At 36.5% G+C, this 25,349-nt stretch overlaps 1 protein-coding gene across 2 annotated transcripts in view; it reads right to left on the reverse strand.

Moving 5' to 3' along the window:
* The window catches only part of LOC136853610 (NF-kappa-B inhibitor cactus-like), a 110,903-nt gene that overhangs the window by 70,689 nt on the left and 14,865 nt on the right, over window positions 1-25,349 (reverse strand). Inside the window, exon 3 of one of the 2 annotated variants that reach the window (XM_067129374.1) lies at window positions 1-916. This exon is cut by the window's left edge and continues 276 nt beyond it. In XM_067129374.1, coding sequence (XP_066985475.1) covers window positions 1-29 — 29 coding nt within the window. In that variant the 5' untranslated portion in view covers window positions 30-916. Of the gene's footprint in view, window positions 1,097-25,349 lie in introns of those variants that run through there. The other variant, XM_067129375.1, reaches the window with a different exon arrangement.

The raw sequence follows: 25,349 nt of genomic DNA on the forward strand, positions 1-25,349 counted from the left end.
GAGGCGTAGAGGTTCTGACGGTCTAACATTCTGATGACTTGACTATTTTTCGCTGTCTCTCTCTCTTTCTCTCCTTTGGTCTTTCTTCTTCAATCAATAACGGCAATAACGATGTCACTTGACTCCGATGCTTTATTTTCTCGTTATTTCTCTCCACATCTACCGATTGTATCTGATAATCAAGCCTAGACCGAGTATCTGCTAATCACGCCTAGACCGAGCCAAAGTTATATTCGACAGTTTCCACCAAAATTACGGAAGCGTTATCATTAATGTGATCACCGCCATCTTGTCATGCATTATCATCACCACTCAAAACAAACTCACAAAAAACAATATAGTGACGACACTTTCTGCAAAGCACTAAGGCTTAAGTTCATCTATAGGTCTAGAAATCACGGCGTTTAAGATACAGCAACACTCGCTAGTTTTTCTCCGATTGAGTTCGACGTCTCGGAAGTCTGTCCGATCCATGAGGTCCTTCTTTGGAAAGAGTTTTCCCGATTTCGACGATAAATCAGAATTTCCCCAATTGTTTTTGGACGTTAGGTAGGGAGAGGGAGAGGGAGAGAGAGTGGGGGAGGGAGCGTAAGCACCGACGGGAAGCCGAAAGCTTCCTATAAACAAAAGTCGCTGAGCGAGGTAGATTCTGAGCCGCTGCGCCGTCGCGCCACACACGTCCGTCTGCGTCCGCACTCGGCGTTTAAATGAAAGCCGAGAGCTTCCAAAACCCAGGCGCCGTTCTCCTCCAGCGCTGATAGCAGCGAGAGTCAGCAGCGCGAGTCAGCGTCGGCAGGGAGAGTCAGCACCAGCAGCAGCCACGGTCAGCAGCGTTCATAGACGCATAGATTAGATGCATAGATCAAGGTTGACTCATATACATGCATAAAGACAAACACGCGCGCATTAGCAGTACCTGGAGGTCAAAAAGAAAAAAATACATATATACAATTGTATACCGAAGAGAAAACGGGTTTAAATAACAGTAGATAACACGGAAGTTTTCCCTCATTCATGTTGTTCGCGGTATGCGCTCTCTGGGTTCCGCTATATGGCTGAATGGAAGGCGCTGGCCCTGTTTAGCTCTAAGTACTTTCAAGGCACGAGGAGTACGTAGATCATTATCGTTCATGCTAGTATTGATGTCATTGCTGATAAGACGTAAGATGTATACGCACGTATGATAAGCAAATATAACTTTCAAATGGAGTATCTGACGTTATCATGGAAATACTCGATTGAATTTTTGCTAGTAAAACTTTAAAACATATGCTTGCAAGTAAGTTTGAGAGATCTACACTAAATACGTGTGTTTGTGTGTGTATGAGAGAGAGAGAGAGAGAGAGAGAGAGAGAGAGAGAGAGAGAGAGACTAACTTTGTAAAGATAGAAAGATACAATTAATACAAGAGAGAGAGAGAGAGAGAGAGAGAGAGAGAGAGAGAGAGAGAGAGAGAGAGATACTAACTTTGTAAAATGTAAAACTAAAAAATTACCATAAAAACAACAGAGAGAGAGAGAGAGAATATTCTATTTAATTAATAACAATGCACATATAAACAATCTCTCTCTCTCTCTCTCTCTCTCTCTCTCTCTCTCTCTCTCTCTCTCTCAATTATGTTTAATTTCAAGGACTCAGAAGATTTATAAACCGCTTATAACTTTTTCATGTAACCCAGTACACTTCTTTTTCTCTTACAAAAAAAAAAAAAAGAAGAGGCACCGGGGCAGAAAAATGACAAGGAAGACAGAGAAGGAACAATCAAGAGACGGTAATTGAAGTATAAACAAGCAAATGATATGCATGAAAAAATCAATAAAAAAAAGAACAGAATAAAAAATTGTCAGCCGATAAAATCTCAAGTTTTTGCACCTGCATAACAGCGAACATCAATTCAATATAACTGATATTACAAAAGTGGATTTCCCGTGCTCGCTCGCTCGCTCGCTCTCTCTCTCTCTCTCTCTCTCTCTCTCTCTCTCTCTCTCTCTCTCTCACTGTACCTTATTCCCATTCCCATTCACGATTACACTTTTCTTAATTTGGGCAACTGTCAACTCTCTCTCTGTCTCTCTCTTTCCTTAATTCCAATTCTTATTCACGATTGCACTTTCCTCAATTTGGACAATAGTCAATTCTCTCTCTCTCTCTCTCTCTCTCTCTCTCTCTCTCTCTCTCTCTCTCTCTCTCTCTCTCTCTCTCTCTCCTTAATTCTAATTTTCATTCACGATTGCACCGTCCTCAATCTGGACGATTGTCAACTTTTCTCTCTCTCTCTCTCTCTCTCTCTCTCTCTCTCTCTCTCTCTCTCTCTCTCTCTCTCTCTCTTCCTTAATTCCAATTCTTATTCACGATTGCAGTCCTCAATTTGGGCGATTGTCAACTTCTCTCTTCTTCTTCTTCTTCTTCTTCTTCTTCTTCTTCTTCTTCGTTTTAACGTGCTTTTTCCCATTTTTTACATGGGGTAAGCACGATGCCTTCTTTTGAAGGACTTTTGATTTGGCGTTGGGGTAGGCCAGCCTCGATCGGCTGCCCTCTCTCTCTTCCTTAATTTCAATCCTCATTCACGACTGCACTGTCCTCAATTTGGGCGATTGTCAACCTCTCTCTCTCTCTCTCTCTCTCTCTCTCTCTCTCTCTCTCTCTCTCTCTCTCTTTCCTTAATTCCAATTCTCATTCACGATTGCACTGTCCTCAATTTTGGCGATTATCAACTTCTCTCTCTCTCTCTCTCTTTCCTTAATTCCAATTCTTATTCACGACTGCATTGTCCTCAGTTTGGGCAATTGTCAACCTCTCTCTCTCTCTCTCTCTCTCTCTCTCTCTCTCTCTCTCTCTCTCTCTCTCTCTCTCTCTCTCTCTCTCTTCCTTAATTCCATCCTCATTGACGATTGCACTGTCCTCAATTTGGGCGATTGCCAACTTTATAAGAGACGTACATTGTTCAGCTAAGTTGTTGAATATACCGATCTGAGACACCAATTAAATAAATTCATAATTATCATTATTCTAGTAATTACAGCTTCTAATGTGTAATCCTTCAAGTTAAGTGGCACTCATTACTTAATGACTTTCATTCTTTTGTAATGGCGGCTTCTGAGAATTTCATTCATTGGCCCTGAATGCACTTGCTATGTATACTATACGTGTTATCAAAGCAAGCAGATATCAAGAGAAAGTATTTGATAACTTCTAGTTTTCTGTCAAGGAAAACTTCTGAGATGGCTATTTGTCTGTCCGTCCGCACTTTTTCTGTCCGCCCTCAGATCTTAAAAACTACTGAGGCTAGAGGACTGCAAATTGGTGCGTTGATCATCAACCCTCCAATGATCAAACATACCAAATCGCAACCCTCTAGGCTCAGTAGTTTTTATTTTATTTACGGTTAAAGTTAGCCATGATCGTGAGTCTGGCACCGCTGTAGGTGACAATAACATAGGCCACCACCGGGCCGTGGCTGAGAGTTTCATACAGCATTATACACTGTACAGAAAATTGCCAGCGCATTTTTTACTTGTTTATGTGAGCGCGTGTTCCACATGAGATATATAAAGTATAAAATTCTGGCAATAAAACAAAGTACTGGGGCGCTTTCAGCCATTCAGCGCTCAAGACACTTAAAAGATGGAAACTTGCATTTCAAATCAATGGCCCATGTGGTGGGCTAATACCATATGAGTAGGGTTCATATTAATAATAATAATAATAATAATAATAATAATAATAATAATAATAATAATAATAATAATAATAATAATAACTACAGTAGAATTTCTATGCAAAAAAATGGTTGATCACTTTTGTTCCATATGAACAGGGTTCATCATGTTAATAATAATAATAATAATAATAATAATAATAATAATAATAATAATAATAATAATAATAATAAAGCTTATAACTAAAGTAGAATTTCTACGCAAAAAAAAAAATGATCTTTTTACACATGTCAACGAAGAAGTTAATAAATGTGTTAACTGTTCTGGTTTGGCTCAAAATCTGTCGTTTAATTCAACAGCACAAACCTTCTCTTCGGCCGAAGGACATTCCCTAGAAATATTATCGCCGTCAGACATTCTGAAGGAGGTACCGCGCCCATACTGTTTTCAATAACGCGATAATGAGTTGCTAGTTGAAAACCCTAGTTTCACGAACTGGCGTAAGCCATTTTTCATTCTGAGAAAATAGTCTTCAGAGATTTTGATAATATTCAGTTTCTAATTGGCTCATCTTTTGAGGAAATTTTGTTGGAAGATTTGACTACGCAGACAGCTGAAATTTTGATATGTTAAAGGGAATAAAAAACTGAGACACTTTGACTGGAAAACCCAAAAAGTTACAAAAAAATGGGATACGACAGTTCGTCAACACAGGGACGGATTATAATCACTACTATAATGAGAGTTTGTCAACTATGTAATTAGCACAGGAACTGTTCCTTTGTATACTGTAAAACTTCCCAGTGTGTACGTCATAACTAGTAGTTATGTTATACGTAGTGGGGAAAAATCAAAGCCAAAAGGTGTAATAACCCTTTAGTTATTAGGTAACGTGACTCTCTCTCTCTCTCTCTCTCTCTCTCTCTCTCTCTCTCTCTCTCTCTCTCTCTCTTCATGTACACGACTCGTGCAAAATCTGTCATACTTTTATACATTAAATTTCTAATAAGTAGTTTTTTTTAAATATGTAATCTATTTCTCCTGAACATTCATTCTTATGCGCATACATACACACATACATACACACACACACACATATATATATATATATATATATATATATATATAGTATATATATATATATATATATATATATATCTATATATCTATATATTTACATATATAGTATATATATATATATATATATATATATATATATTAAGAGAGAGAGAGATAGAGAGAGAGAGAGAGAGAGAGAGAGAGAGAGAGAGAGAGAGAGAGAGAGAGAGAGAGAGAGAGAGAGCCATCAAAAACCTTATTCAATTTGTCCTAAATCTGAAGCATATAATGAAGCACAGCTGGGCCATTGCACCATGACTCTTGATCACTGCCATCCTCTGGAGATCCCCAACCCTTGTTAAATATTAATCATTTCGAAGCGTCAACCATGAGCGAATTTTGTAGGTATCAGCATTAGGGACTTGCAACATCAACAGAACAGGTGTGGATGAATAATCTGTGTATAATTAATTAGCTATAAAAATTAATAAAATAACAACCTGATGTTATTGAAACCGGCTGTCGATGTTTCTTGGGGACTAGTGGGTGACCTTAATGAAGATTCGTGAGAGTGATAGGGCCACAAACAGTGACATACAGCACAAACACACGGCAAAGATACATAAACAGCCCCCCATCTCTCTCTCTCTCTCTCTCTCTCTCTCTCTCCTCCGACTGACCAATGAAGAATTGGAGGAATTTATTTCTGGTGATAGAAATTCATTTCTCGTCATAATGCAGCGTCAGTGACCCTGGTAGTTGTGACGCCAGATAACCCACAATTAATAATAATAATACTCTCGTCATAATGCGGTTCGGATTCCACAATAAGCTGTAGGTCCCGTTGCTAGGTAACCAGTTGGTTCTTAGCCACGTAAAATAAATCTAAATTAATCAGCTCAGTGGTCTGGTTAAACTAAGATATACTTTAACTTAACATTCCCCAATTCACACACAAACACTGGCCAAAGATACTTATCCTTCATCTCTCTCTCTGTCTCTCTGTCTGTCTGTCTGTCTCTGTCTCTCTCTCTCTCTCCTCCACTACCCAATGAATGCACACACAAATATGCAGCAAAGATACATACCCTCCCTCTCTCTCTCTCTCTCTCTTCCATTCCCCAATGCACACAAAAACACACGGCAAAGATGCATCTCTCTCTCTCTCTCTCTCTCTCTCTCTCTCTCTCTCTCTCTCTCTCTCTCTCTCCAGGCAAAATGCATGATAGCCCCCTCGACCAAGTTCGGAAAACCCAACCCGGCCGAATTGCAAGAATGCTTCCATCATGTCATCCGAATTGAGGGCGCACGGAAACTTTGTTTATATTTTCATTTTTTTACGATAACTGCATGGCATTGATGGCAACGAGTTTCGCTGACATCAGTGGATGCGTTGAATGTATGCATACATTAGGTATACAAGCAATGAACTTGTATACAGCGTGTAAGGGGGAATATTCTTACGTACATAAACAAAAACGCACATACACACACACACGTAGATTTTAGAACGTTAAAAACCGCTCTGAATTATGACAAAGGTATCCTCATTCTGCATATATAGGCAGACACCGGGCTATAAGAAGGCTAGTCCTTAACTTTGAGACATTACGTACCGTCTCAACACTGATATAGGCGCCTTCATTCTGTAGACACCTATGAGCAAATTTTTGTTATCGAAAATATAGGGTTAGTCGCCGGGATAGCCCCCTCAAAAAAAAAAATAAATAATAAATAAATAAATAAAATGAAATAAAAAAAAAATAAAAAATAAAAAAGGTAAATACAACCTCATACACTAACAGGTCAAGAAGACCTATAACCTATAGCCAAGCTTTTTTTTTTTTTTTGCAAAAGTAATAATTAAACTTGGTCGACGAAACCTACTTTCCGAACATTAGAAAATAAGTCCCTTCTCCCCAAAATTTACATTCCTGTTACCTCTCAAAATCCAGATCATTTGTTGTTGCTTTAAAATCTTTATGTTAATTTTTTAATCTCATTTTTAACATTTTTTTTTTTCAGAGTATGCCTGGTGCTGTGACAATTCTGGCACAGGTAAAAATATATTTTTAACTGGTCTAACCTAACGTTCTGCTATGTAGCTTTATGAATGGGTCATACTATTAAGTCTTGTTGGGTGGCTATATGCTTGATTATGTATTCACGATTATTCATGGCTGTATGCATACCTTAAATGAACAAGTCAAAAGTGATATTAGGTAGCCTTGCAAGGTTCCGCAAAATGTAATTTCCATGTGAGAAAATGAAGAAAAGGAATGAAATATACGAAATTACTACATAAATTAACGTGAGAAAGAATTAACGAAAAATATGAAGCCAATACACAAATTAATGTGAGAAAGAGAAGAAAAAGAACAGAAAAGGTAAAATTAATTTACAAAATAATGAGAGAAAAGAAGACACAAGAACGAGAAAGTATGAAATTAATACACAAATTAATGTGAGTAGAATTAGACTTTTCTATTCACCGGGATTAATTCTTGATTCAGCAGTAGCAAAATGAATGTCACAACGACTTCTGTCATTTTTTCCCCTTAGCTCACAACTTTTAAAAGAAACAGTGACATATCTGTACTAACATAACACTGAAGAACCCTTAGGTAATTATGGAGGAATGGTAACAACTACATAGCATGAAAACACAAAATAAACAGGTAAAACATGCGCTGGAGTTTCTTCGGCGCAATCGAGTGTTCTGTACAGCGTATAATCAAGGCCGCCGAAAACAGATCTGTCTTTTGGGTGGTCTCGGTATAATGCTGTATGAGCCGCAGCCCATGAAGCTTTAACCACGGCGCCCGGTGGTGGCCTGGCCTATATCGTTGCCAGAAGCACGATTATGGCTAACAACCTAAAGTAAAATAAAACCTATCGAGGTTAGAGGGCTGCAACTTGGTATGTTTGATGATTGGAGGGTGGATGATCAACATACCAATTTGCAGCCCTCTAGCCTTAGTAGTGTTTCAGATCTGAGGGCGGACAGAATAAAGTGCGGACGGGCAGACAAAGCCGGCACAATGGTTTTCTTTTCAGATAACTACAAAGGAATCTTAACTTCTTGCAAAAACAGTAAACATGAATATTACTAGATGATTTAACTAGATTTGACTAGAAAATAGCAATGCAAAAAGGCTAAATCACAGAATGACAGAGAAATAATCAACTGGACGCAAAGGTGATTTTTGCAGACGAGAAAGCGCTTCTTCTTTTTTTTTTTTTTTTTTTAAGACAAATTTTGCAACCTCACGTTCATACAAGGGAGCAGCCTTCACCTTATTCTTATGATACGTTAATTTACCCTTGACCTTATTCTTGATATTCATTAGTTTACCCTTGACCTTATTCTTAAGATTCGTTATTTTACCCTTCACCTTATTCTTATACGTTAATTTACCCTTCACCTTATTCTTAAGATTCGTTATTTTACCCTTCACCTTATTCTTATACGTTAATCTACCCCTGACTTTATTCTTAAGATTCATTATTTTACCCTTCACCTTATTCTTCAGATTCGTTATTTTACCCTTCGCCTTATTCTTGAGACTCGTTATTTTACCTTCACCTTATTCTCATATGTTAATTACCCTTGACCTTATTCTTGATATTCATTAATTTACCCTTCACCTTACTCTTAAGATTCGTTTTTTACCCTTCACCTTAAGATTTGTTATTTTACCCTTCACCTTATTCTTACGGTAGGTTATTTTACCCTTCCCCTTATTCTTAAGATAGGCTGATTTACCCTTGACCTTATTCTTGATATTAGTTAATTTACCGTTCACCTTATGCTTAAGGTGAGTTACTGTACTTTACCCTTCCCCTTATTCTTAAGATACGTTATTTTACCATTGACCTTATTTTTAATATGAGTTATTTTACTCTTCGCCTTATACTTAATATGAGTTATCTCCTAGGATGCGTTATTTTTACCCTTCACCTTATTCTTGAGATTCGTTATTTTACCCTTCACCTTATTCTTAATGAGTTATTTTTACACTTCACCTTATTCTTAATGAGTTATTCTTAATATTCGTTAGTCATGGGATGTGATGGCCACTTAAAAGATTGTTCATCATACGGACTAATGGAAGATTTTGGCTATTCTCACTATGCAAAAGAACTTAAGAATGAATGTTTTTTGAAATAAATTGGAAACGGGACAACATTTTGCCTTAACAAACCTGCCTATTTATTCTATCAATACATTTCTGGCTAACAATATTACTTGGTTTATCTTTAGTGCACTGTTCCCCAAATGCTCCGAGATCATTCATTCCGTAAAATTTATTTCAATTTTGAAAGTAAATGCTAAAATCCTCAAATTGGAATCACAAAGTCCTGAGAGAATTCTTTTAATATGATTGAATTTCAACTCACTTTTAAATTAAATACTAATATTACCAAATTGAACCTACAATGCCCTGAGATAATTCTATCAATATCACTGATTTCAACTCACTTTTAATAGTACAAATGCTTAAATTCTACAACTGAAATAACAATGATTTATACAATAATACTGAAATCTTATTACATGGCACTTTTCCTCCAAGTATACCTCGAAATAATTACTTAAAATGATCTTTGAGAGTAAGAAATAATTATTTAAATGATCTCTGAGAGTAAGAAATAATTATTCAAATGATCTTTGAGAATAAGAAATAATTACGGAAGTGATCTTTCACAGTAAGAAATAATTATTCAAATGATCTTTGAGAGTAAGAAATAATTACTTAAGTGATCTTTGAGAGTAAGAAATAATTATATAAATGATCTCTGAGAGTAAGAAATAATTATTTAAATGATCTCTGAGAGTAAGAAATGAAACAGAAAACGAAAACGTATTTTTCTGATCGCAAAAAAGGTCATTGTCAAGCTCAAACCAGCAGCCTAAGGGGGTCATATAACAAAAGCACATATAGGTCTGTTTGTTATTCTCCATTTTACTCTACTTAATGAAAGTGCCATAACTCCTGGATATAAGTATGACTGAAACATGTTTCGAGGAATAAAAGCACATTTAAAAATATGATTAAGACTCCTTACCCATAGCAGCTAATTATTTCACTGCTCGACTAGAATTTTATGATAAAAAAACAGTGATAATTCTCATTAGTTCAACGCATTCGTTTAAATTTATATTTTCCAATTATGAACATCTTAATTTTTCTCCAACAGAGAGTATCTTTTACTTAAGCTAAAGGGGCTTTTCCATTTGTTAAAGGGGACATGACTTCAAACTGAAAGGTATTCCTAAACGAAGCTAATAAATTACCACTTCATTCAAAATGAAGATAAAATATAAAAAAAAATAATATTTATTCAGACTTCAAGCCAAAATGTTCTTTCAGTTACAACTGTCTTTCCCTTCAGCAAAAAGTATCTTTTTCATCAGCTAAACAACTTTTTTAATCTAAATGGAAGGTAATTTTTAAGAACTGAATCTGACGTTTTTCTTCAGGAGAAAAATAATTTTTTTTTCTTGCTGTACCGTTTTTCAAGAGCTTGAATCTTTTCTTCCGGAATCCATTACCTTTCCTCTTTGACTGTAAATGACTGTTTGCTTTAAGTAATTGTAAATGTTTACACCACCTAGTATTGTCTTTCTTATAAACCGAAAAGGATTCAATTCTTTAGCTGTAAGTATTTCTTAGGTTGAATTTAATAAAAGTTTTATCTAATATACGGCGACTTTCTTCTCTTCCAAGCAGCTTTCTACTACCTTTATTTAGAATTCCTTAATTAGACTTATCAATAACTTTCCTCCAACCTCGAAAAATTATATTTTAGTCAAGAAAACTATACTTTTTTTTTTTCATCAACTAAAACTGAACATCTCCCTCTGTTTAGAAGTTACTTTATACTATTCTCCGGAAAAGTGCCCTTTCCCAGTAAAAGTTACACTACCTACACCTTGAAATGACCACTTTCATACTACTAGGAACCCCATTTCAGCTAAAAATGACCCTCTTCCTTCTCCCGGCATTGCCTTTCTTAAACTTCTTTAAAGAAACTTTCCATAATCCAGGGTACATCAGCTCAAGAGAAAGCACAAACACACACACACACACACACAGACAACACTCCAGATTCCAGATTCCCCTATTTCTCAAGTTTCAAAATCCATAATCCAGGACATATCAGCCCCAGAGAAAGCATTACCAGAACAACCCTTCTGATTTTCGATTCCCATATTTCTCAAGTCTCAAACTCAGGGTTTACCTTTATTACTCACAACAAAGACGCTAATTGCTGGGATAACACATACAGATTCCAGATTCCCATATTTCTCATGCATACATAGACAGTCTTCAGGTTCCAGATTCCCATATTTCTCAAGTCTCAAACTCAGGGTATACCATAATTACTCACAGCAAAGAAGCCACTAACTGCTGGAATAACGCATCAGATCGGAAGTCCCACTCCCACAGAAGCATCGCGTTTCCTCGGAAAAATCACTTTTGCACAAAGTGTCCAAAGACCCCGTGATCACTCCAGCTGACGAAATCGGGGGAAAATGTAAAAATGTTTCTTTCCGGTGGTTGCAGGCAGTTGTAAAAGTGGCTGTCCTACAACCAGATGATTGCAGAGCATGTGTCAAGGCAGAATTTCCTATTAAAAATGGCTCAAAACCCCACCGATTTCGAAACACTGGTTTATCGGGCCAACTTTATGGGATTTACGCCATCAAACTTCGGCGCAGCGCCACCTTGCAAAAGCTCCATCAACACTGAACGGAGGCAAAATCCCAAGACACCTTTTAAACAAGCTTTCAGTTGTGACGTCGATTCTTCCCCCCTACCCCTCCCTTCCCCTTCCCCCTCAAGTGATCTCCTCCACATACAGCCTTCCCCTCCCCTCCCAAAATCCCAAACAAAATTCCAGAGCACGAGTTTATGTTCTCCAGGGCTTTTCCAGGGGCAAAATCATTTCCATCAGGTAAGCCTGCTACAGACGTCCCTTGATCATATCACCCCTTCCTAATCATCATTTATTTATTTCTGGTTCTCTTCATATTCATTCAAGGCTGTGACTCGTTTGTCAACAAACAGAAAAAGAACTCTGCCAGCGTTTCCCCCCCCCCGAGACGCCACACGAAAATACCAGCCCCATTTACATGTCACGAAAGTTGCCCCAAAAAACACCCACCTAGAATCTTATTCTCCTCATTCCAGGCAAACCCCTGAGAGAATAAAATCCCTCGTAGCTCTAACAACGTCATCTATTTCATCACAAAGAACACAGGTACTGAATAAACAAGGAAAAAAAAACAAGAAGAAAAGAGACGGGAAAAACATTGATAATTCTGGCTCTGTTGTTTGGGAAGTCCAGGTATGTCCCTATCAAGTCTAAGGCACACACACAAACACACACCTGCAAGTCACAGCGATTGAGCTCAAAAACCATTGGCTCAGTTACAACCTACAGAGTCAATCAGCCTTTCAAACAGATTTGAAAGAGTTTAAAAAGAGTTTCCAAAGAGTTTGGAAATAAATAAAACAGGGGGTGTCAAGTTATTCAAAATCAAATTGGAGGTGGGCTCACAGGTGCAGTTTTCTGTTGCTCTTCGACAAGAGTATGGGTTGCCAGACGTAACCTTCACAAAGAGAGAGAGAGAGAGAGAGAGAGAGAGAGAGAGAGAGAGAGAGAGAGAGAGAGAGAGAGAGAGAGAGAGAGAGAGTCTAAGGAAGATATCAAATACCGAAACATCAACAAAGAATGAAATGGGAGCATTTTCAGGACTCCCGTTTAATTTGCGTGTGCGTGAGAGAGAGAGAGAGAGAGAGAGAGAGAGAGAGAGAGAGAGAGAGAGAGAGAGAGAGAATTTTAGGAACACACCAAATCCTGAAACACCAAAAAAAAAAAAAAAAGAATGAAATGGAAACACTTTCCACATTTGCACATTCATCACCCAAGTGTCTGCAGTGTTCTTCCTCAAAAAAATTTGCAACTACGGCACAACCCAGTCACTTTTTGCCAAATAATCTTCTCTCTCCCCTTCCTGTTATCCCGTCGCGGATGCTGGGAACATCCAAAGCGGATGTGAGAGCAAAACAGATACCATAAAACATGGCCAGAAAAAGCCTCAGCTTCTCATGCAACTATGATGGCCAACTATGATGACGGAAGCAGCAAAACATCTTGGCCAAACTAATAAAAAAAAAATTGTGTTCTGGTTTATAATCCACTTCTTTTTCCTGGTTGTAATGGTCAACATTCGTGCAACGTATGACCACGTAAAGAGGAAACGGGGAGGGTAAGTCCTGGTGACTATCCTGAGAGGATTTTTTCTCTCATTTGATGTGGATCTATATTACTGTATTACTGTTCAATTTGACGTGCACCTATAAACTGTATTACTGTTCAATTTGACGTGCACCTATATAACGTATTATTGTTCAATTTGATGTGCATCTATAAACTCTACTGCTGTTCAGTTTGACGTGCACCTATAAACTGTATTATTGTTCAATTTGACGTGCACCTATAGACTGTATTACTGTTCAACTTGACGTGTTCAATTTGACGTGCATCTATAAACTCTACTGCTGTTCATTTGACGTCCTATAAACTGTAATTTGACGACGTGCACCTATAGACTGTATTACTGTTCAATTTGACGTGCGCCTATAAACTGTATTATTGTTCAATTTGACGTGCACCTATATACTGTATTACTGTCCAATTTGACGTGTACCTATAAACTGTAGTATTGTTCAATCTGACGTGCACCTATATACTGTATTATTGTCCAATTTGACGTGCACCTATATAACGTATTATTGTTCAATTTGACGTGCATCTATAAACTCTACTGCTCTTCAGTCTGACGTGCATCTATATACTCCATTGTTGTTAAATCTGACGTGCATCTATGTATACTACCGTTGTTCAATTCAACCGACGCCTTTCTAAACCGCTGAACATTACAATCCTAGACTTTCTACCTTCTCATGTGTTTCCCAGTGCTCGCTGGAAGCCCAATTTTCCATTCATGAGATTGATCCACATCCTTTTCTCACAACTGAAAAAATAAGAAAGTATTGCTTTCTTTGTTTCCTAAGCTGTCATAATTATTCATAACACCTTGAGTAGATTAGAATGTTATCTGATAGGGAATGAATGCAATGATGTACACGAATATTCTGTCAACTGTTCAATACGTATATGTATACATATTAAAGTTTAACGGTCCTTAATCCATCTATGAATCCTGTATTCAAATTATTTATCCATAGTTTGTAATAACCTTTAATAGGAATAATTAATCTTGGAGCATTATTACGGTCCTTTGTCCATTAAACCATCTTTTAGCCTAATTATTTACTTACATTTTGTAATAAAACCTTCAATAATAAAAATTATAAGTTAAATATGATCTACCTACTTAGTCATTTGCTCACCTACCTGAAAATCACCCAAATCATTCTTCTAGTAATTAATAATTACAATAATCAATCAATAATTCACTAATTAATAATTAATCAATCAATAACTAAACAACCAAAGCAAGTAATTATATTCTACCTGTTTAGTCACCTGACACCACACAACTAAGCAAGCCCTCCCTCCAGCTCTAAACACTTACACCTACACCGGCGCACCCCCGTCCCCCCCCTAAAATGGTCATCCGTTACTGACGTGGGAGGGTTTGTGAGTCATTTCCCACAATCAGCTGTTTGGTTTAAAACCATATTAGGGTTCAGAATGTTTGTAGGGAGTTTTACTAATAGATTTACAGTGTGTTTATGTTTTTTTGTTTTGTAAACTGTCGTAAACAGAATATTATCTGATGGGAATATGTCCCCTTAAGTCTGTTTGTTCTAAAGATAGCATATATTCCGAAAAAAATAATAGTAATAATAATGATAATAATCATCATCATCATCTTGTGATTCGAGCATGGTGTAAATTGTTCGCAATTAAAAAATGTAAATATGATAAGAAAATAAAAACATAATAATAATAATAATAATAATAATAATAATAATAATAATAATAATAATAATAATAATAATAATAATAATAACAACAGGCATGGTCAGGATTTTCGAGTGTCTGAAACTAAACCTTAATGAAAAAATCTATTAGTAATCCTCTTCTCTGTGATTAGGGACAAAGAGGTAGGATTGCAGGGCGTGCGACCCCATCCTTTGTGCAACTGGAATGCAAGAAACGGAAGATAACACCTTTTAAAACCACTTCTTCAAGTTGGAGAAACAGTGAAAGGAAAATTATAATTATTATTATTTTATACTGATTTTTCTTCCATTTTTCTTATTCTTTCATTATTCCTGCACATCACATTTATTATCAACATTGGCTGACTGCTTACTAATATTATGTTGATGTTTTTAAAAATGGTTAGACATCAAGAAAAAACTGTAAACTTGCTTTGGCTAATTCGCAACTTCCTAAAAACTCTTTCTTCTTATTTTATTATTATTATTATTTGATGTTTTTAAAAATTTTTAAAATATCAATGAGTAAACTGTAGTTGTTTTATTTTCTGTAAGTTTTTCCATTTTTGACAATTCTTATCTAAAATATGTTATTATTATTATTATTATTATTATTATTATTATTATTATTATTATTATTATTATTATCTGTATAAAATGTGTGAGAATTATACACAAAATTAATAATAAGTCTATCTACCGTATTTCATTTATTTTCTGTAAGATACTATTTCATATGTTTTGGTAATGCTTAATCATTATCATCAAAATATATAGGTATATATGTATATATATATATATATATATATATATATATATATATATATATATATATATATATATATATATATATATATACATGTATGTAGTATTACATAACTTCTTTAAAAACGTAAAGACATTCACAAATGAACATACCCACCAAAACCTACCAGGATAATGCCAGTTACTGAAACTGTATTTTCACAACTTTTCCGCTTTTGAAGGCCAACTGCAACAAAACCCCCTCAACACGAACCCCGCCCCCCAACCTCTCTTACAAGGTAAAAAGACCCAAATATAAAAAAAAACTATAGCCTTAATTTAATTTTTTTCCCCTTCGAAAAAACAGCTACATATTCCACAAGATCTCTCTCTCTCTCTCTCTCTCTCGATATAAAAAACTACAGCTTTAATTTAATCTTTTTCCTCCTTGAAAAAACAGTCACACACACACACACATATTCCACAAGACCTCAGACCACATTCTTCAACAGAACTGCAAAATCATTCCAGAACACGAAATTCAGTCGGGAATTCCACACTTTTTGAGGTTACGGCGAAGGAGTGGTCACCACGACAGACTCATTTTACTTACTGTAGCAAAACACTGCTCATTATCACAATTATCTCAGTGTACTGATTGGTCGATTTACGTACGTTTGGTCTTGTGACTTGGCACTACAACCGTTGGGTTATTTGCTACCGCCATCCCAGTGTATTTACATAATTAATGAAAGATTTCAGATGCAAATACAATGTAATGAATGAGGTCTTGTACGCGAACAGAACAGAATGAACGAGGTCTTGTATGCGAATAGAACACAATGAATGTGTTGTACGCGAACAGAACAGAATGAACGAGGTCTTGTACGCGAATAGAACAGAATGAATGTCTTGTACGCAAACAGAACAGAATGAACGAGGTCTTGTACGCGAATAGAACAGAATGAATGTCCTGTACGCGAACAGAACAAAATGAACGAGGTCTTGTACGCTTATAGAACACATTGAACGAGGTCTTGTAAGCAAATAGAACAGAATGAATGTCTTGTATGCGAACAGAACTTAATAAAAGAGTTCTTGTACGCAAATAGAACAGAATGAATGTCTTGTACGCGAACAGAACAGAATGAAAGAGGTATGTACGCATATACGAGTAAGACAGCATGAATGGGGTCTTGTGTACGCATGAGCTCTCATTTTGTGAATAAATCATTAATCGAGAGCGTGGGTTGTCAATAAGGATGTTACGTGTTTAAAAGCTATGGTCAATTGGTTTGGAAACGTGGATGCACACCAGACTACCAACAATAATACGATAACTGAAATTTAATATTTTGACAACTATTTATTCAAGCGTGGGCGATGCAAATTCAAGGAGGTAACTGTAGTACACAAACTTACGAGTTTGTTGTCTGGGAACAAAATTTTGCTGAAATTACTTTCCTGAAGAACCCACCAAGCAAAAAAAAAAAAAAAAAAAAAAAAAATTCAGCCAGTGCTGGAAAACCTTTTCTTTCGTAAAGAAGGAAAAAAAGGAGCACATATATCCTAGGATGGATACGACGTAGAATCGAATAAACATAGAATTTAGGCCAAAGGCCAAGCGCTGGGACCTTTGATGAGGCCAGTCAGCGCTGAAACGGAAATTCGTAGTAAAAAGAGTTGAAAGATGTAACAGGAAGAGAACCTTGCAGCTGTTCTATGAATCAACTGTTAGGAGAGGGTGGAAGTAAGACGGAAGAAAGAAAAAAGTAAGACGGAAGAAAGAAAATATGAATGGAGGTACAGTTAACGGAATGAAAGGGGTTACAGCTAGGGGCCGAAGGGACGCTGCAAAGTACCCTAAGTAATGCCTACAATGGGAGACCATGTAGGTCTTACGGAGCTCTCAAAACATTACTGCAAGGTCCAGAGGCTCCTGGAGTTTGAAAAAAACGTTCTTTGAGTACGGAATATCATGGGATGTCCAATATTACGTTTATCCTCACTCTCCCACAACTGATATTTCTAAGGGGATTCATTTGTCTGTTTCATACTTGCTCTGGAGTCTATAATTTCTTTACCGTAAAAATGAAGGAGCTTTTCAACCAGATAAATAAAAGCAAACCCATTAAGTACCTTGGAAACTCCGCCTTTAATGAGATACACCAGAGACCCGGAGAAAGGATGGAGGGGAGGGGAGGGGAGGGGAGGGGAGGGGAGGGGAGGAGGGAGGGGCCTTGATACCAATCACGAAAGAAATTTTTACATGTTTACGGCCGATGTGCTGACAACCTGCATAAACAAATACAGTTTGCAAATGAATATTAAGTGACTTAAGTCAGTTTTTGGGGACTCCAGTGTTTTGATGATGTTGCTACGTTCGTTACTTGAATAAAAAATCATGCAATAATTTGGCAGGTGAATAAAAACCCATTTTCATTTATCTGCTTATCTTAATTTCTGGCTACGATAACCTTCTGTTGATGAGGCGTTTCCATAGTAAGTCCACCAATTATTTAATAATTACTTTACTTTTCCAATGACCTAAATAAATCTTGGCCTATCTACTTCTATTTTCGACCTCAGGGATTTCTTATCATTTGAACACGTTTACTTCATCAGTCAAACTGATAACGATAAGTCTCCAATAATTACATAACTGAAAACAACCTTATCTTGAATTGCAAGGCTGGATGTATCAGATAGGTTTTGAGGGAATACGAAGTCACCTTCTCATTAGGACGTGAGATTGCCAAGTATCAGATTACTGCGAAACCAGTACTTAACTGAATGAAACGTCTGGATATGACGTATTATACAGTGTTACCAGATCTCATTTGACTGGGCAACTGAATCCTACTACCAAAGATTTTAGCTCTTTCTACGTCAAAGAAATGATCGCAGTTCTGATTAAAAATTAACAATTGTTATGGTAAAAGATGACTTCTGCAGACAGGCGTAATTTGATAAAGCAAATCTAGCATATGGAAAAGTAACTGTTCCTGGCTGTAGCATTAGTAAAAATAACTGTTCCTGGCTGTAGCATTAGGGAAGGTAACTGTGTCTGGCTGTAGCATAAGGAAAAGTAACTGTTCCTGGCTGTAGCATTAGGAAAAGTAACTGTTCCTGGCTGTAGCATTAGGAAGGTAACTGTTCCTGGCTGTAGCATTAGGAAAAGTAACCGTTCCTGGCTGTAGCATAAGGAAAAGTAACTGTTCCTGGCTGTAGCATTAGGAAAAGTAACTGTTCCTGGCTATAGCATTAGTAAAAGTAACTGTTCCTGGCTGCAGCATTAGGAAAAGTAATTGTTCCTGGCTGAACTATCATAAATTTGCTGTAAGTTGCCAAAAAGAACACTTACAAATACCCTCACATTGGAAGAACCACGTTAAAATCTATTATTCTTAACTTCACTACGACCAATAAATTTCCCATATTACTAATGATGAGTAACTGTTAAGCAACGCTAAGAACAAAGCACAGCTAAAAGTACTGTCTTTGGTTCAGTGTCACCCTCCTGATGCTAATTACTCTCACTCTGAGTCACTTCTTACTTCAACTTGGATTTCATTTAAGTGACACTAGGAAAATCCTAAAAAAAAAAAAAAAAAAGTGTAGTCTGATGTTCTAATCAAATTTTTTTTTTAAAGAAATCATAGTTCCTTTCTGCCTCACTGGGACATTTGGTAATGAAATACCTGCTGGCCTTCACATAGATCTCGAACAGATTAGAAAATGGTAATATTTAATGAGGGACGAGCCTCGACTTTCAGTTACTAGGAATAGAGAATCTAGGTCAAAGGCCGAGAGCGCTGGGACCTACGTCATTCCCTGAGGGGAATATTAAAAGTAAAAAGTTTGAAAGGTGTAATAGAAGGAAAACCTCGCAGTTGCACCATGGAACAACCATTAGGAGAGAGTGCAAAGTGCGATGGAGGACAATATGAACGTAGATGCAGTAAAAGGAATGAAAGGGGTTGCAGTCAGGGCCCGAAGGGATGCTGCGAAGATCCTTAAGTAACGTCTACAGTGCACCGCGTGAGACACACTGATGGCACTATCCCCTTACGGAGTGTATTTACAGTGACCGAATCCTATTTATAACACCTGTCAATAAGCATGTGGATATTTAAGCATGAATGAATAAAACAAGCCTTGAATTTCTACGACCCTCTAAATTCCTTGCACAATTATGAATCCACCCCGTTACTCACCGAATGAGTAATGAATAATTAAGCAACGCGGGTAAAAAAAAAAAAAATAAAACATCACCGCCACTTAGCAATGGCATCACTTAGGATTTCATCAGGGCAGGATACACTCATCTCTTATATCCACCGTAAAACCTCCTTACTCACTTTGACTCAGGAGGTCTGACGTCTTAGTGAATGAAGATTCTCGGAAGGCGCTGCCCAGTCTGCCCTGCCCCGCAGGGAGTAATGCCCAGTGACTCACTAATGCGGTATAGACTCTTCGGTCGTGCCCTTATGCGCACCTAGCAATTAAAGTGGTTTTGTCGACGCTGTATTCGTGGAATGTCTTTTGTATCTGGCCTTTTCTCTCTTTTTTATTTATTTTCTTTATTTTCTTCCAGAATTCTTGGGGCGTTTGGGTGCGTTAGTCATTGGAGAAAATACCCGGAGATGATACTGATTTGAGAATGCTGTTTCTTTAGTTAGGGGATTAAATTCTTATGAGTCGACATCAAAAGTGGTTGATGCTTCTGTTAAATGGATGTGTGTGTGTATATATACATTATGTGTGTGAGTTTTTAAGGAAAAGATTCATAGGTCTTTTTTGCCAGTATTTTATATTATCCTCGGAAAATAAATATATATAATTTATATATATAAATATGTGTGTATATATATATATATATATATATATTACATACACACACACATATATATATATATATATATATATATTTATATATAAATATATATATATACATATATATGTATAAATATATACATACTATATATATATATATATATATATATATATATATATATATATATATATATATATATGTGTGTGTGTGTGTGTGTGTGTGTGTGTGTGTGTGTGTGTGTGTGTGTGTGTGTGTGTATCCATCTGAGATATATTTATTTTCCGAGGATAATATAAAATACTGGCATAAAGCACTTATTGATCTTTTCCCTAAAAACTCTAATAAAATGAAATCAACCCCAGCTTCTCCCAAACTAAATTTTGAAGGCGACAAGAGAGAGAGAGAGAGAGAGAGAGAGAGAGAGAGAGAGAGAGAGAGAGAGAGAGAGAGAGAGAGAGTCATAATTTTTCCCCAATCGATTGCGTTACTTTTCGACATCTGACAATGCTGCTGTAATACCAGATTGTGCACGTCATGTATTATCCTACACCTACACACACACACACACACACACACACACACACACACACACACACACACACTAACAAAGGTAAAAGTTACTTAACAAAAAAAAAACAAAAAACTCCCAAAAAACCAAGGACCCTGGAAATCCAACCCAGATAATAACAAAGCCTGACAGAGAGCATAACCTTGCATTTCTGTCCTTGTGTTTTACCCAACGATACAGTGATGCTTCTTGTAACTGGTTCCTTTACAACGGCTCATCCCTTTTCGAGTGCCAAGGAAAGAGAGGAATGTTATTACCTGTTCCTTACAACGGCTCACCCCTTTTCGAGTGCCAAGACAGAAGGGAGATGTTATTACTCATGCCTTTACAACAGTTCCCCAATTTTCGAGTGACAATGCAGGAGGGGGATGTTATTACCTGTTCGTTACAACGGCTCACCCCTTTTCGAGTGCCAAGACAGAAGGGAGATGTTATTACTCGTGCCTTTACAACAGCTCCCCAATTTTAGAGTTCAATTCCCGGGGCCGGCTGATGAAGAGTTAGAGGAATTTATTTCTGGTGATAGAAATTCATTTCTCGCTATAATGTGGTTCGGATTCCACAATAAGCTGTAGGTCCCGTTGCTAAGTAACCAATTGGTTCTTAGCCACGTAAAATAAGTCTAATCCTTCGGGCCAGCCCTAGGAGAGCTGTTAACCAGCTCAGTGGTCTGGTAAAACTAAGGTATACTTTTCGAGTGACAATGCAGGAGGGGGATGTTATTACCTGTTCCTTACAACGGCTCACCCCTTTTCGCGTGCCAAGACAGAAGGGAGATGTTATTACTCGTGCCTTTACAACAGCTCCCCAATTTTCGAGTGACAATGCAGGAGGGGGATGTTATTACCTGTTCCTTACAACGGCTCACCCCTTTTCGAGTGCCAAGACAGAAGGGAGATGTTATTACTCGTGCCTTTACAACAGCTCCCCAATTTTCGAGTGACAAGGCAGGAGGGGGATGTCATATCTCGATCCTTACAACGGTTCCCCCCTTTTCAAGTGCCAAGACTGGAAGATGTTTTTACCAGTTCCTTACAACGGCTCCCCCTTTTTCGAGTGATAATACAGGAAGATGTTATTTCACCAGATAACCAGCCCGACCCACTGAGTTTTTAAGCTGTGGGTTCTTTATCATGCGTACGGTGCGTGATAATGAGGTGATTTAGATAAGAAGGAGAACGGTTCAGAGCGGTTTTTGCGGCTCTTTGTTCCACAAAGGCTTCGTCACAATTCTCCCATGATCCCAGGTGAAATGAGATGAGGGTTTGTGGTTAGTGAAAGGTTCAGGGATGGAAATAAAGTAAGACTAGTATATTACCTTCTTGGAGGAATTTAAAATGAAAAATGAAAGCTTCTTTTAAAAAAAATGAATGAAATGGAATATAAAATTTAGACCAAAGGACAAGCGCTGGATCCTATGATGACGTCATTCAACGCTGAGAGGAAAATTGACAGTAAAGAAGGTTTAAGTGTAACAAGAAGACAACATTGCATCTGCACTATGAAACAACTGCTAGGAGAAGGTTGAGGAAAGTAAGATGTAAGGAAGAGAATGCAAACGGAGGTACAGTAAAAGGAATACCCAAAATCTATCATATTTGGAATATACTGAGGCACTTGCAAGTGCAGTGGAAAGCAAAGCGTGCTTCTCAAATCACACCTGCGTTCGTGAGTTCACCTCTAAAAGATTCGAGTGTTGTTTAATTCAGAAATAAATATTAAAATCATCACCGTGAGTTCAGCTTTGGGGAGAAAGTAGAGCTTGATTTTAAAATACTGGTTAAATCATCTCCTTCAACCAGAAATAAGTATGATTTAAAGACGCTATTGAATCATCACAGTGGAAACGAGTGTGTGTGTGTGTGTGTGTGTGTATGTGTATGTATATACAATATATATATATATATAATTATATATATATATATATATATATATATATATTTACATATATATATATATATAAAATATATTTAAATATAAACATATAAATATATATAAACATATATATATATATATATATATAATATTTAAATATATATATATAAATTATATATATATATATATATATATATATATATATATATATGTATATACAAAATATATAAATATATAATTACATAATGAAATTATAAATATATATATAAACATAATATAATATAATGCACATACACGTATTTACATCCGGGTGCTTCAAGCTTACAGGGCCGAAATTGTAGGCATGTCTGGCACGCCACATGCTAATATAAAACGGGGAGTAACAAGACAGCACTGTGCAACCTTGGGCAGGGTGGGCACTCGGTTGGGGCATATTTGGAGAAAAATATGAAAATAAATTTAAATTCAGTCTTTGGGGAAATCCACCTCTACCTCCTCCCATGCTAATTATGAAAGAATTATATAAGCAAAGTATCGAAGTCAGGTTAAAAATCTAACCTTTTACAATTTTTTGGAATGTTGACAGTTTCTATGTAAATATCGAAGTCTGGTTAAAATGCCCATCTTTTTTTAAATTTTAAGAATTTCGACAATTCTGTGGCACTGCAGATTTGGGGTTTTCCCCACAATTCTAAAAAAAATATAAATTATATGACGAATAAAGTCAAAAAAGCTAAATTGCAAAAAATAGTCATAAGATTCTACACAAAAATTATGCAAACTGAAATTCCATTTGAAATAAAAAGATTATGAAACTTGACTCGTAATTTACCAAAGACGAAAAAACTCAGGTATTTACAAATCGAAATTTATACACGACTTAAAACGCAAATTATATGATGAACAAAGCAAAAAACTACAAATTGCAAAAAAAGTTATAAAATTCCATTAGAAAAAATGATGCAACTTGACTGGTAATTTCTCATTAATGAAAAAAAATGTGGTATTACAGACAGAAATTTATACAAGATCCGAAATAAAACTACGAAGCGCATTTCTCATTTCCTTAAAACAACGCGTGTTTTATACAGTTATTATACAGATTAAACTGTAATGTTCTAAAATTTCATCATGGAAATAAATTACGAATCCCTTCTAGCATCAAAAACACCAATATTAACAGCGAGGACATAAGAATTGACAATCCAATATGGCTTCCAGTTTTTATATTTAAAACTTATGCACACAACAACTTTTAAAGAGAGAGAGAGAGAGAGAGAGAGAGAGAGAGAGAGAGAGAGAGAGAGAGAGAGAGAGAGAGAGAGAGAGAGAGAGAGAGAATGTGGTGGTTGTTACAGAGCCTACGCACAAAACAATTCTCAAAAGAGAGAGATAGAGAGAGAGAATGATATGTTATTTTATAGAGCCTATGCGCAAAACTACTCACAGAGAGAGAGAGAGACAGTGACAGAGACAGACACAGAGAGAGAGATGTGGTGGTTTTTAGAGAAGCTATACACAAAACAACTCAGAGAGAGAGAGAGAGAGAGAGAGAGAGAGAGAGAGAGAGAGAGAGAGAGAGAGAGAGAGAGAGAGAGAGAAGTGGTGGAGTGGGGAAATCCTAAATGCTCCGAGGATGAAGTGGTTGCCTATGATGTGACACTTCAAGGCAGTCTCCGTTCTTTGGTTCTATTATAATTCGCTTGTTTACACTGCGTACATGAGTGAACGTACATAATCAAATTATACATACATACATATATACTGTACATACATGCATACATACATACATACACAAGACACAGATATTTATATATAAGTATATATTATATATACAGTATATAATATACTTATACATATACGTTATGTACATATATAATATAATGTAGATAGATAGATAGATATATAGCAAATCAAATCTGACGTCGTCACGAGCTAACCAAAGAACTATGTGAAAAAAAAAAAAAATCCCCAAACATCAGTTCAGTCCTTCATAACTTCCACACCAACATTACGCAACACAACTGCAACTGAAAGCAATCACTGCAACATTAATATTATATATCAAAATAATTCTACTCACAGGCTAAAATAAACAAAATATAAAAATAAAAGTAACATGAAGATAACTTAAATAGTTCTAGTTATACACTGCATTAAACACTTTGTTTGTCTACATAATGATCTGAGCAATAGTTCGCCTGAATACAAGAATTTTTGCCTGAATACAAGCCATTTTTGCCTGAATAAAATCCATTTTTTCCTGAATACAAGCCATTTGTGCCTGAATACAAGACATTTTTGCCTGAATACAAGCCAATTTTTCCTGAATACAAGCCATTTGTGCCTGAATACAAGACATTTTTGCCTGAATAAAAGCCAATTTTTCCTGAATACAAGCCATTTGTGCCTGAATACAAGCCATTTTTTGCCTGAATAAAAGCCAATTTTTCCTGAATACAAGCCATTTGTGCCTGAATACAAGACATTTTTGCCTGAATACAAGCCAATTTTTCCTGAATACAAGCCATTTGTGCCTGAATACAAGACATTTTTGCCTGAATACAAGACAATTTTTCCTGAATACAAGCCAATTTTGCCTGAATACAAGCCAGTTTTGT

The sequence above is a fragment of the Macrobrachium rosenbergii genome, chromosome 27 (genome assembly GCF_040412425.1).
Source record: "Macrobrachium rosenbergii isolate ZJJX-2024 chromosome 27, ASM4041242v1, whole genome shotgun sequence".
Lineage (NCBI taxonomy): Eukaryota > Metazoa > Arthropoda > Malacostraca > Decapoda > Palaemonidae > Macrobrachium > Macrobrachium rosenbergii.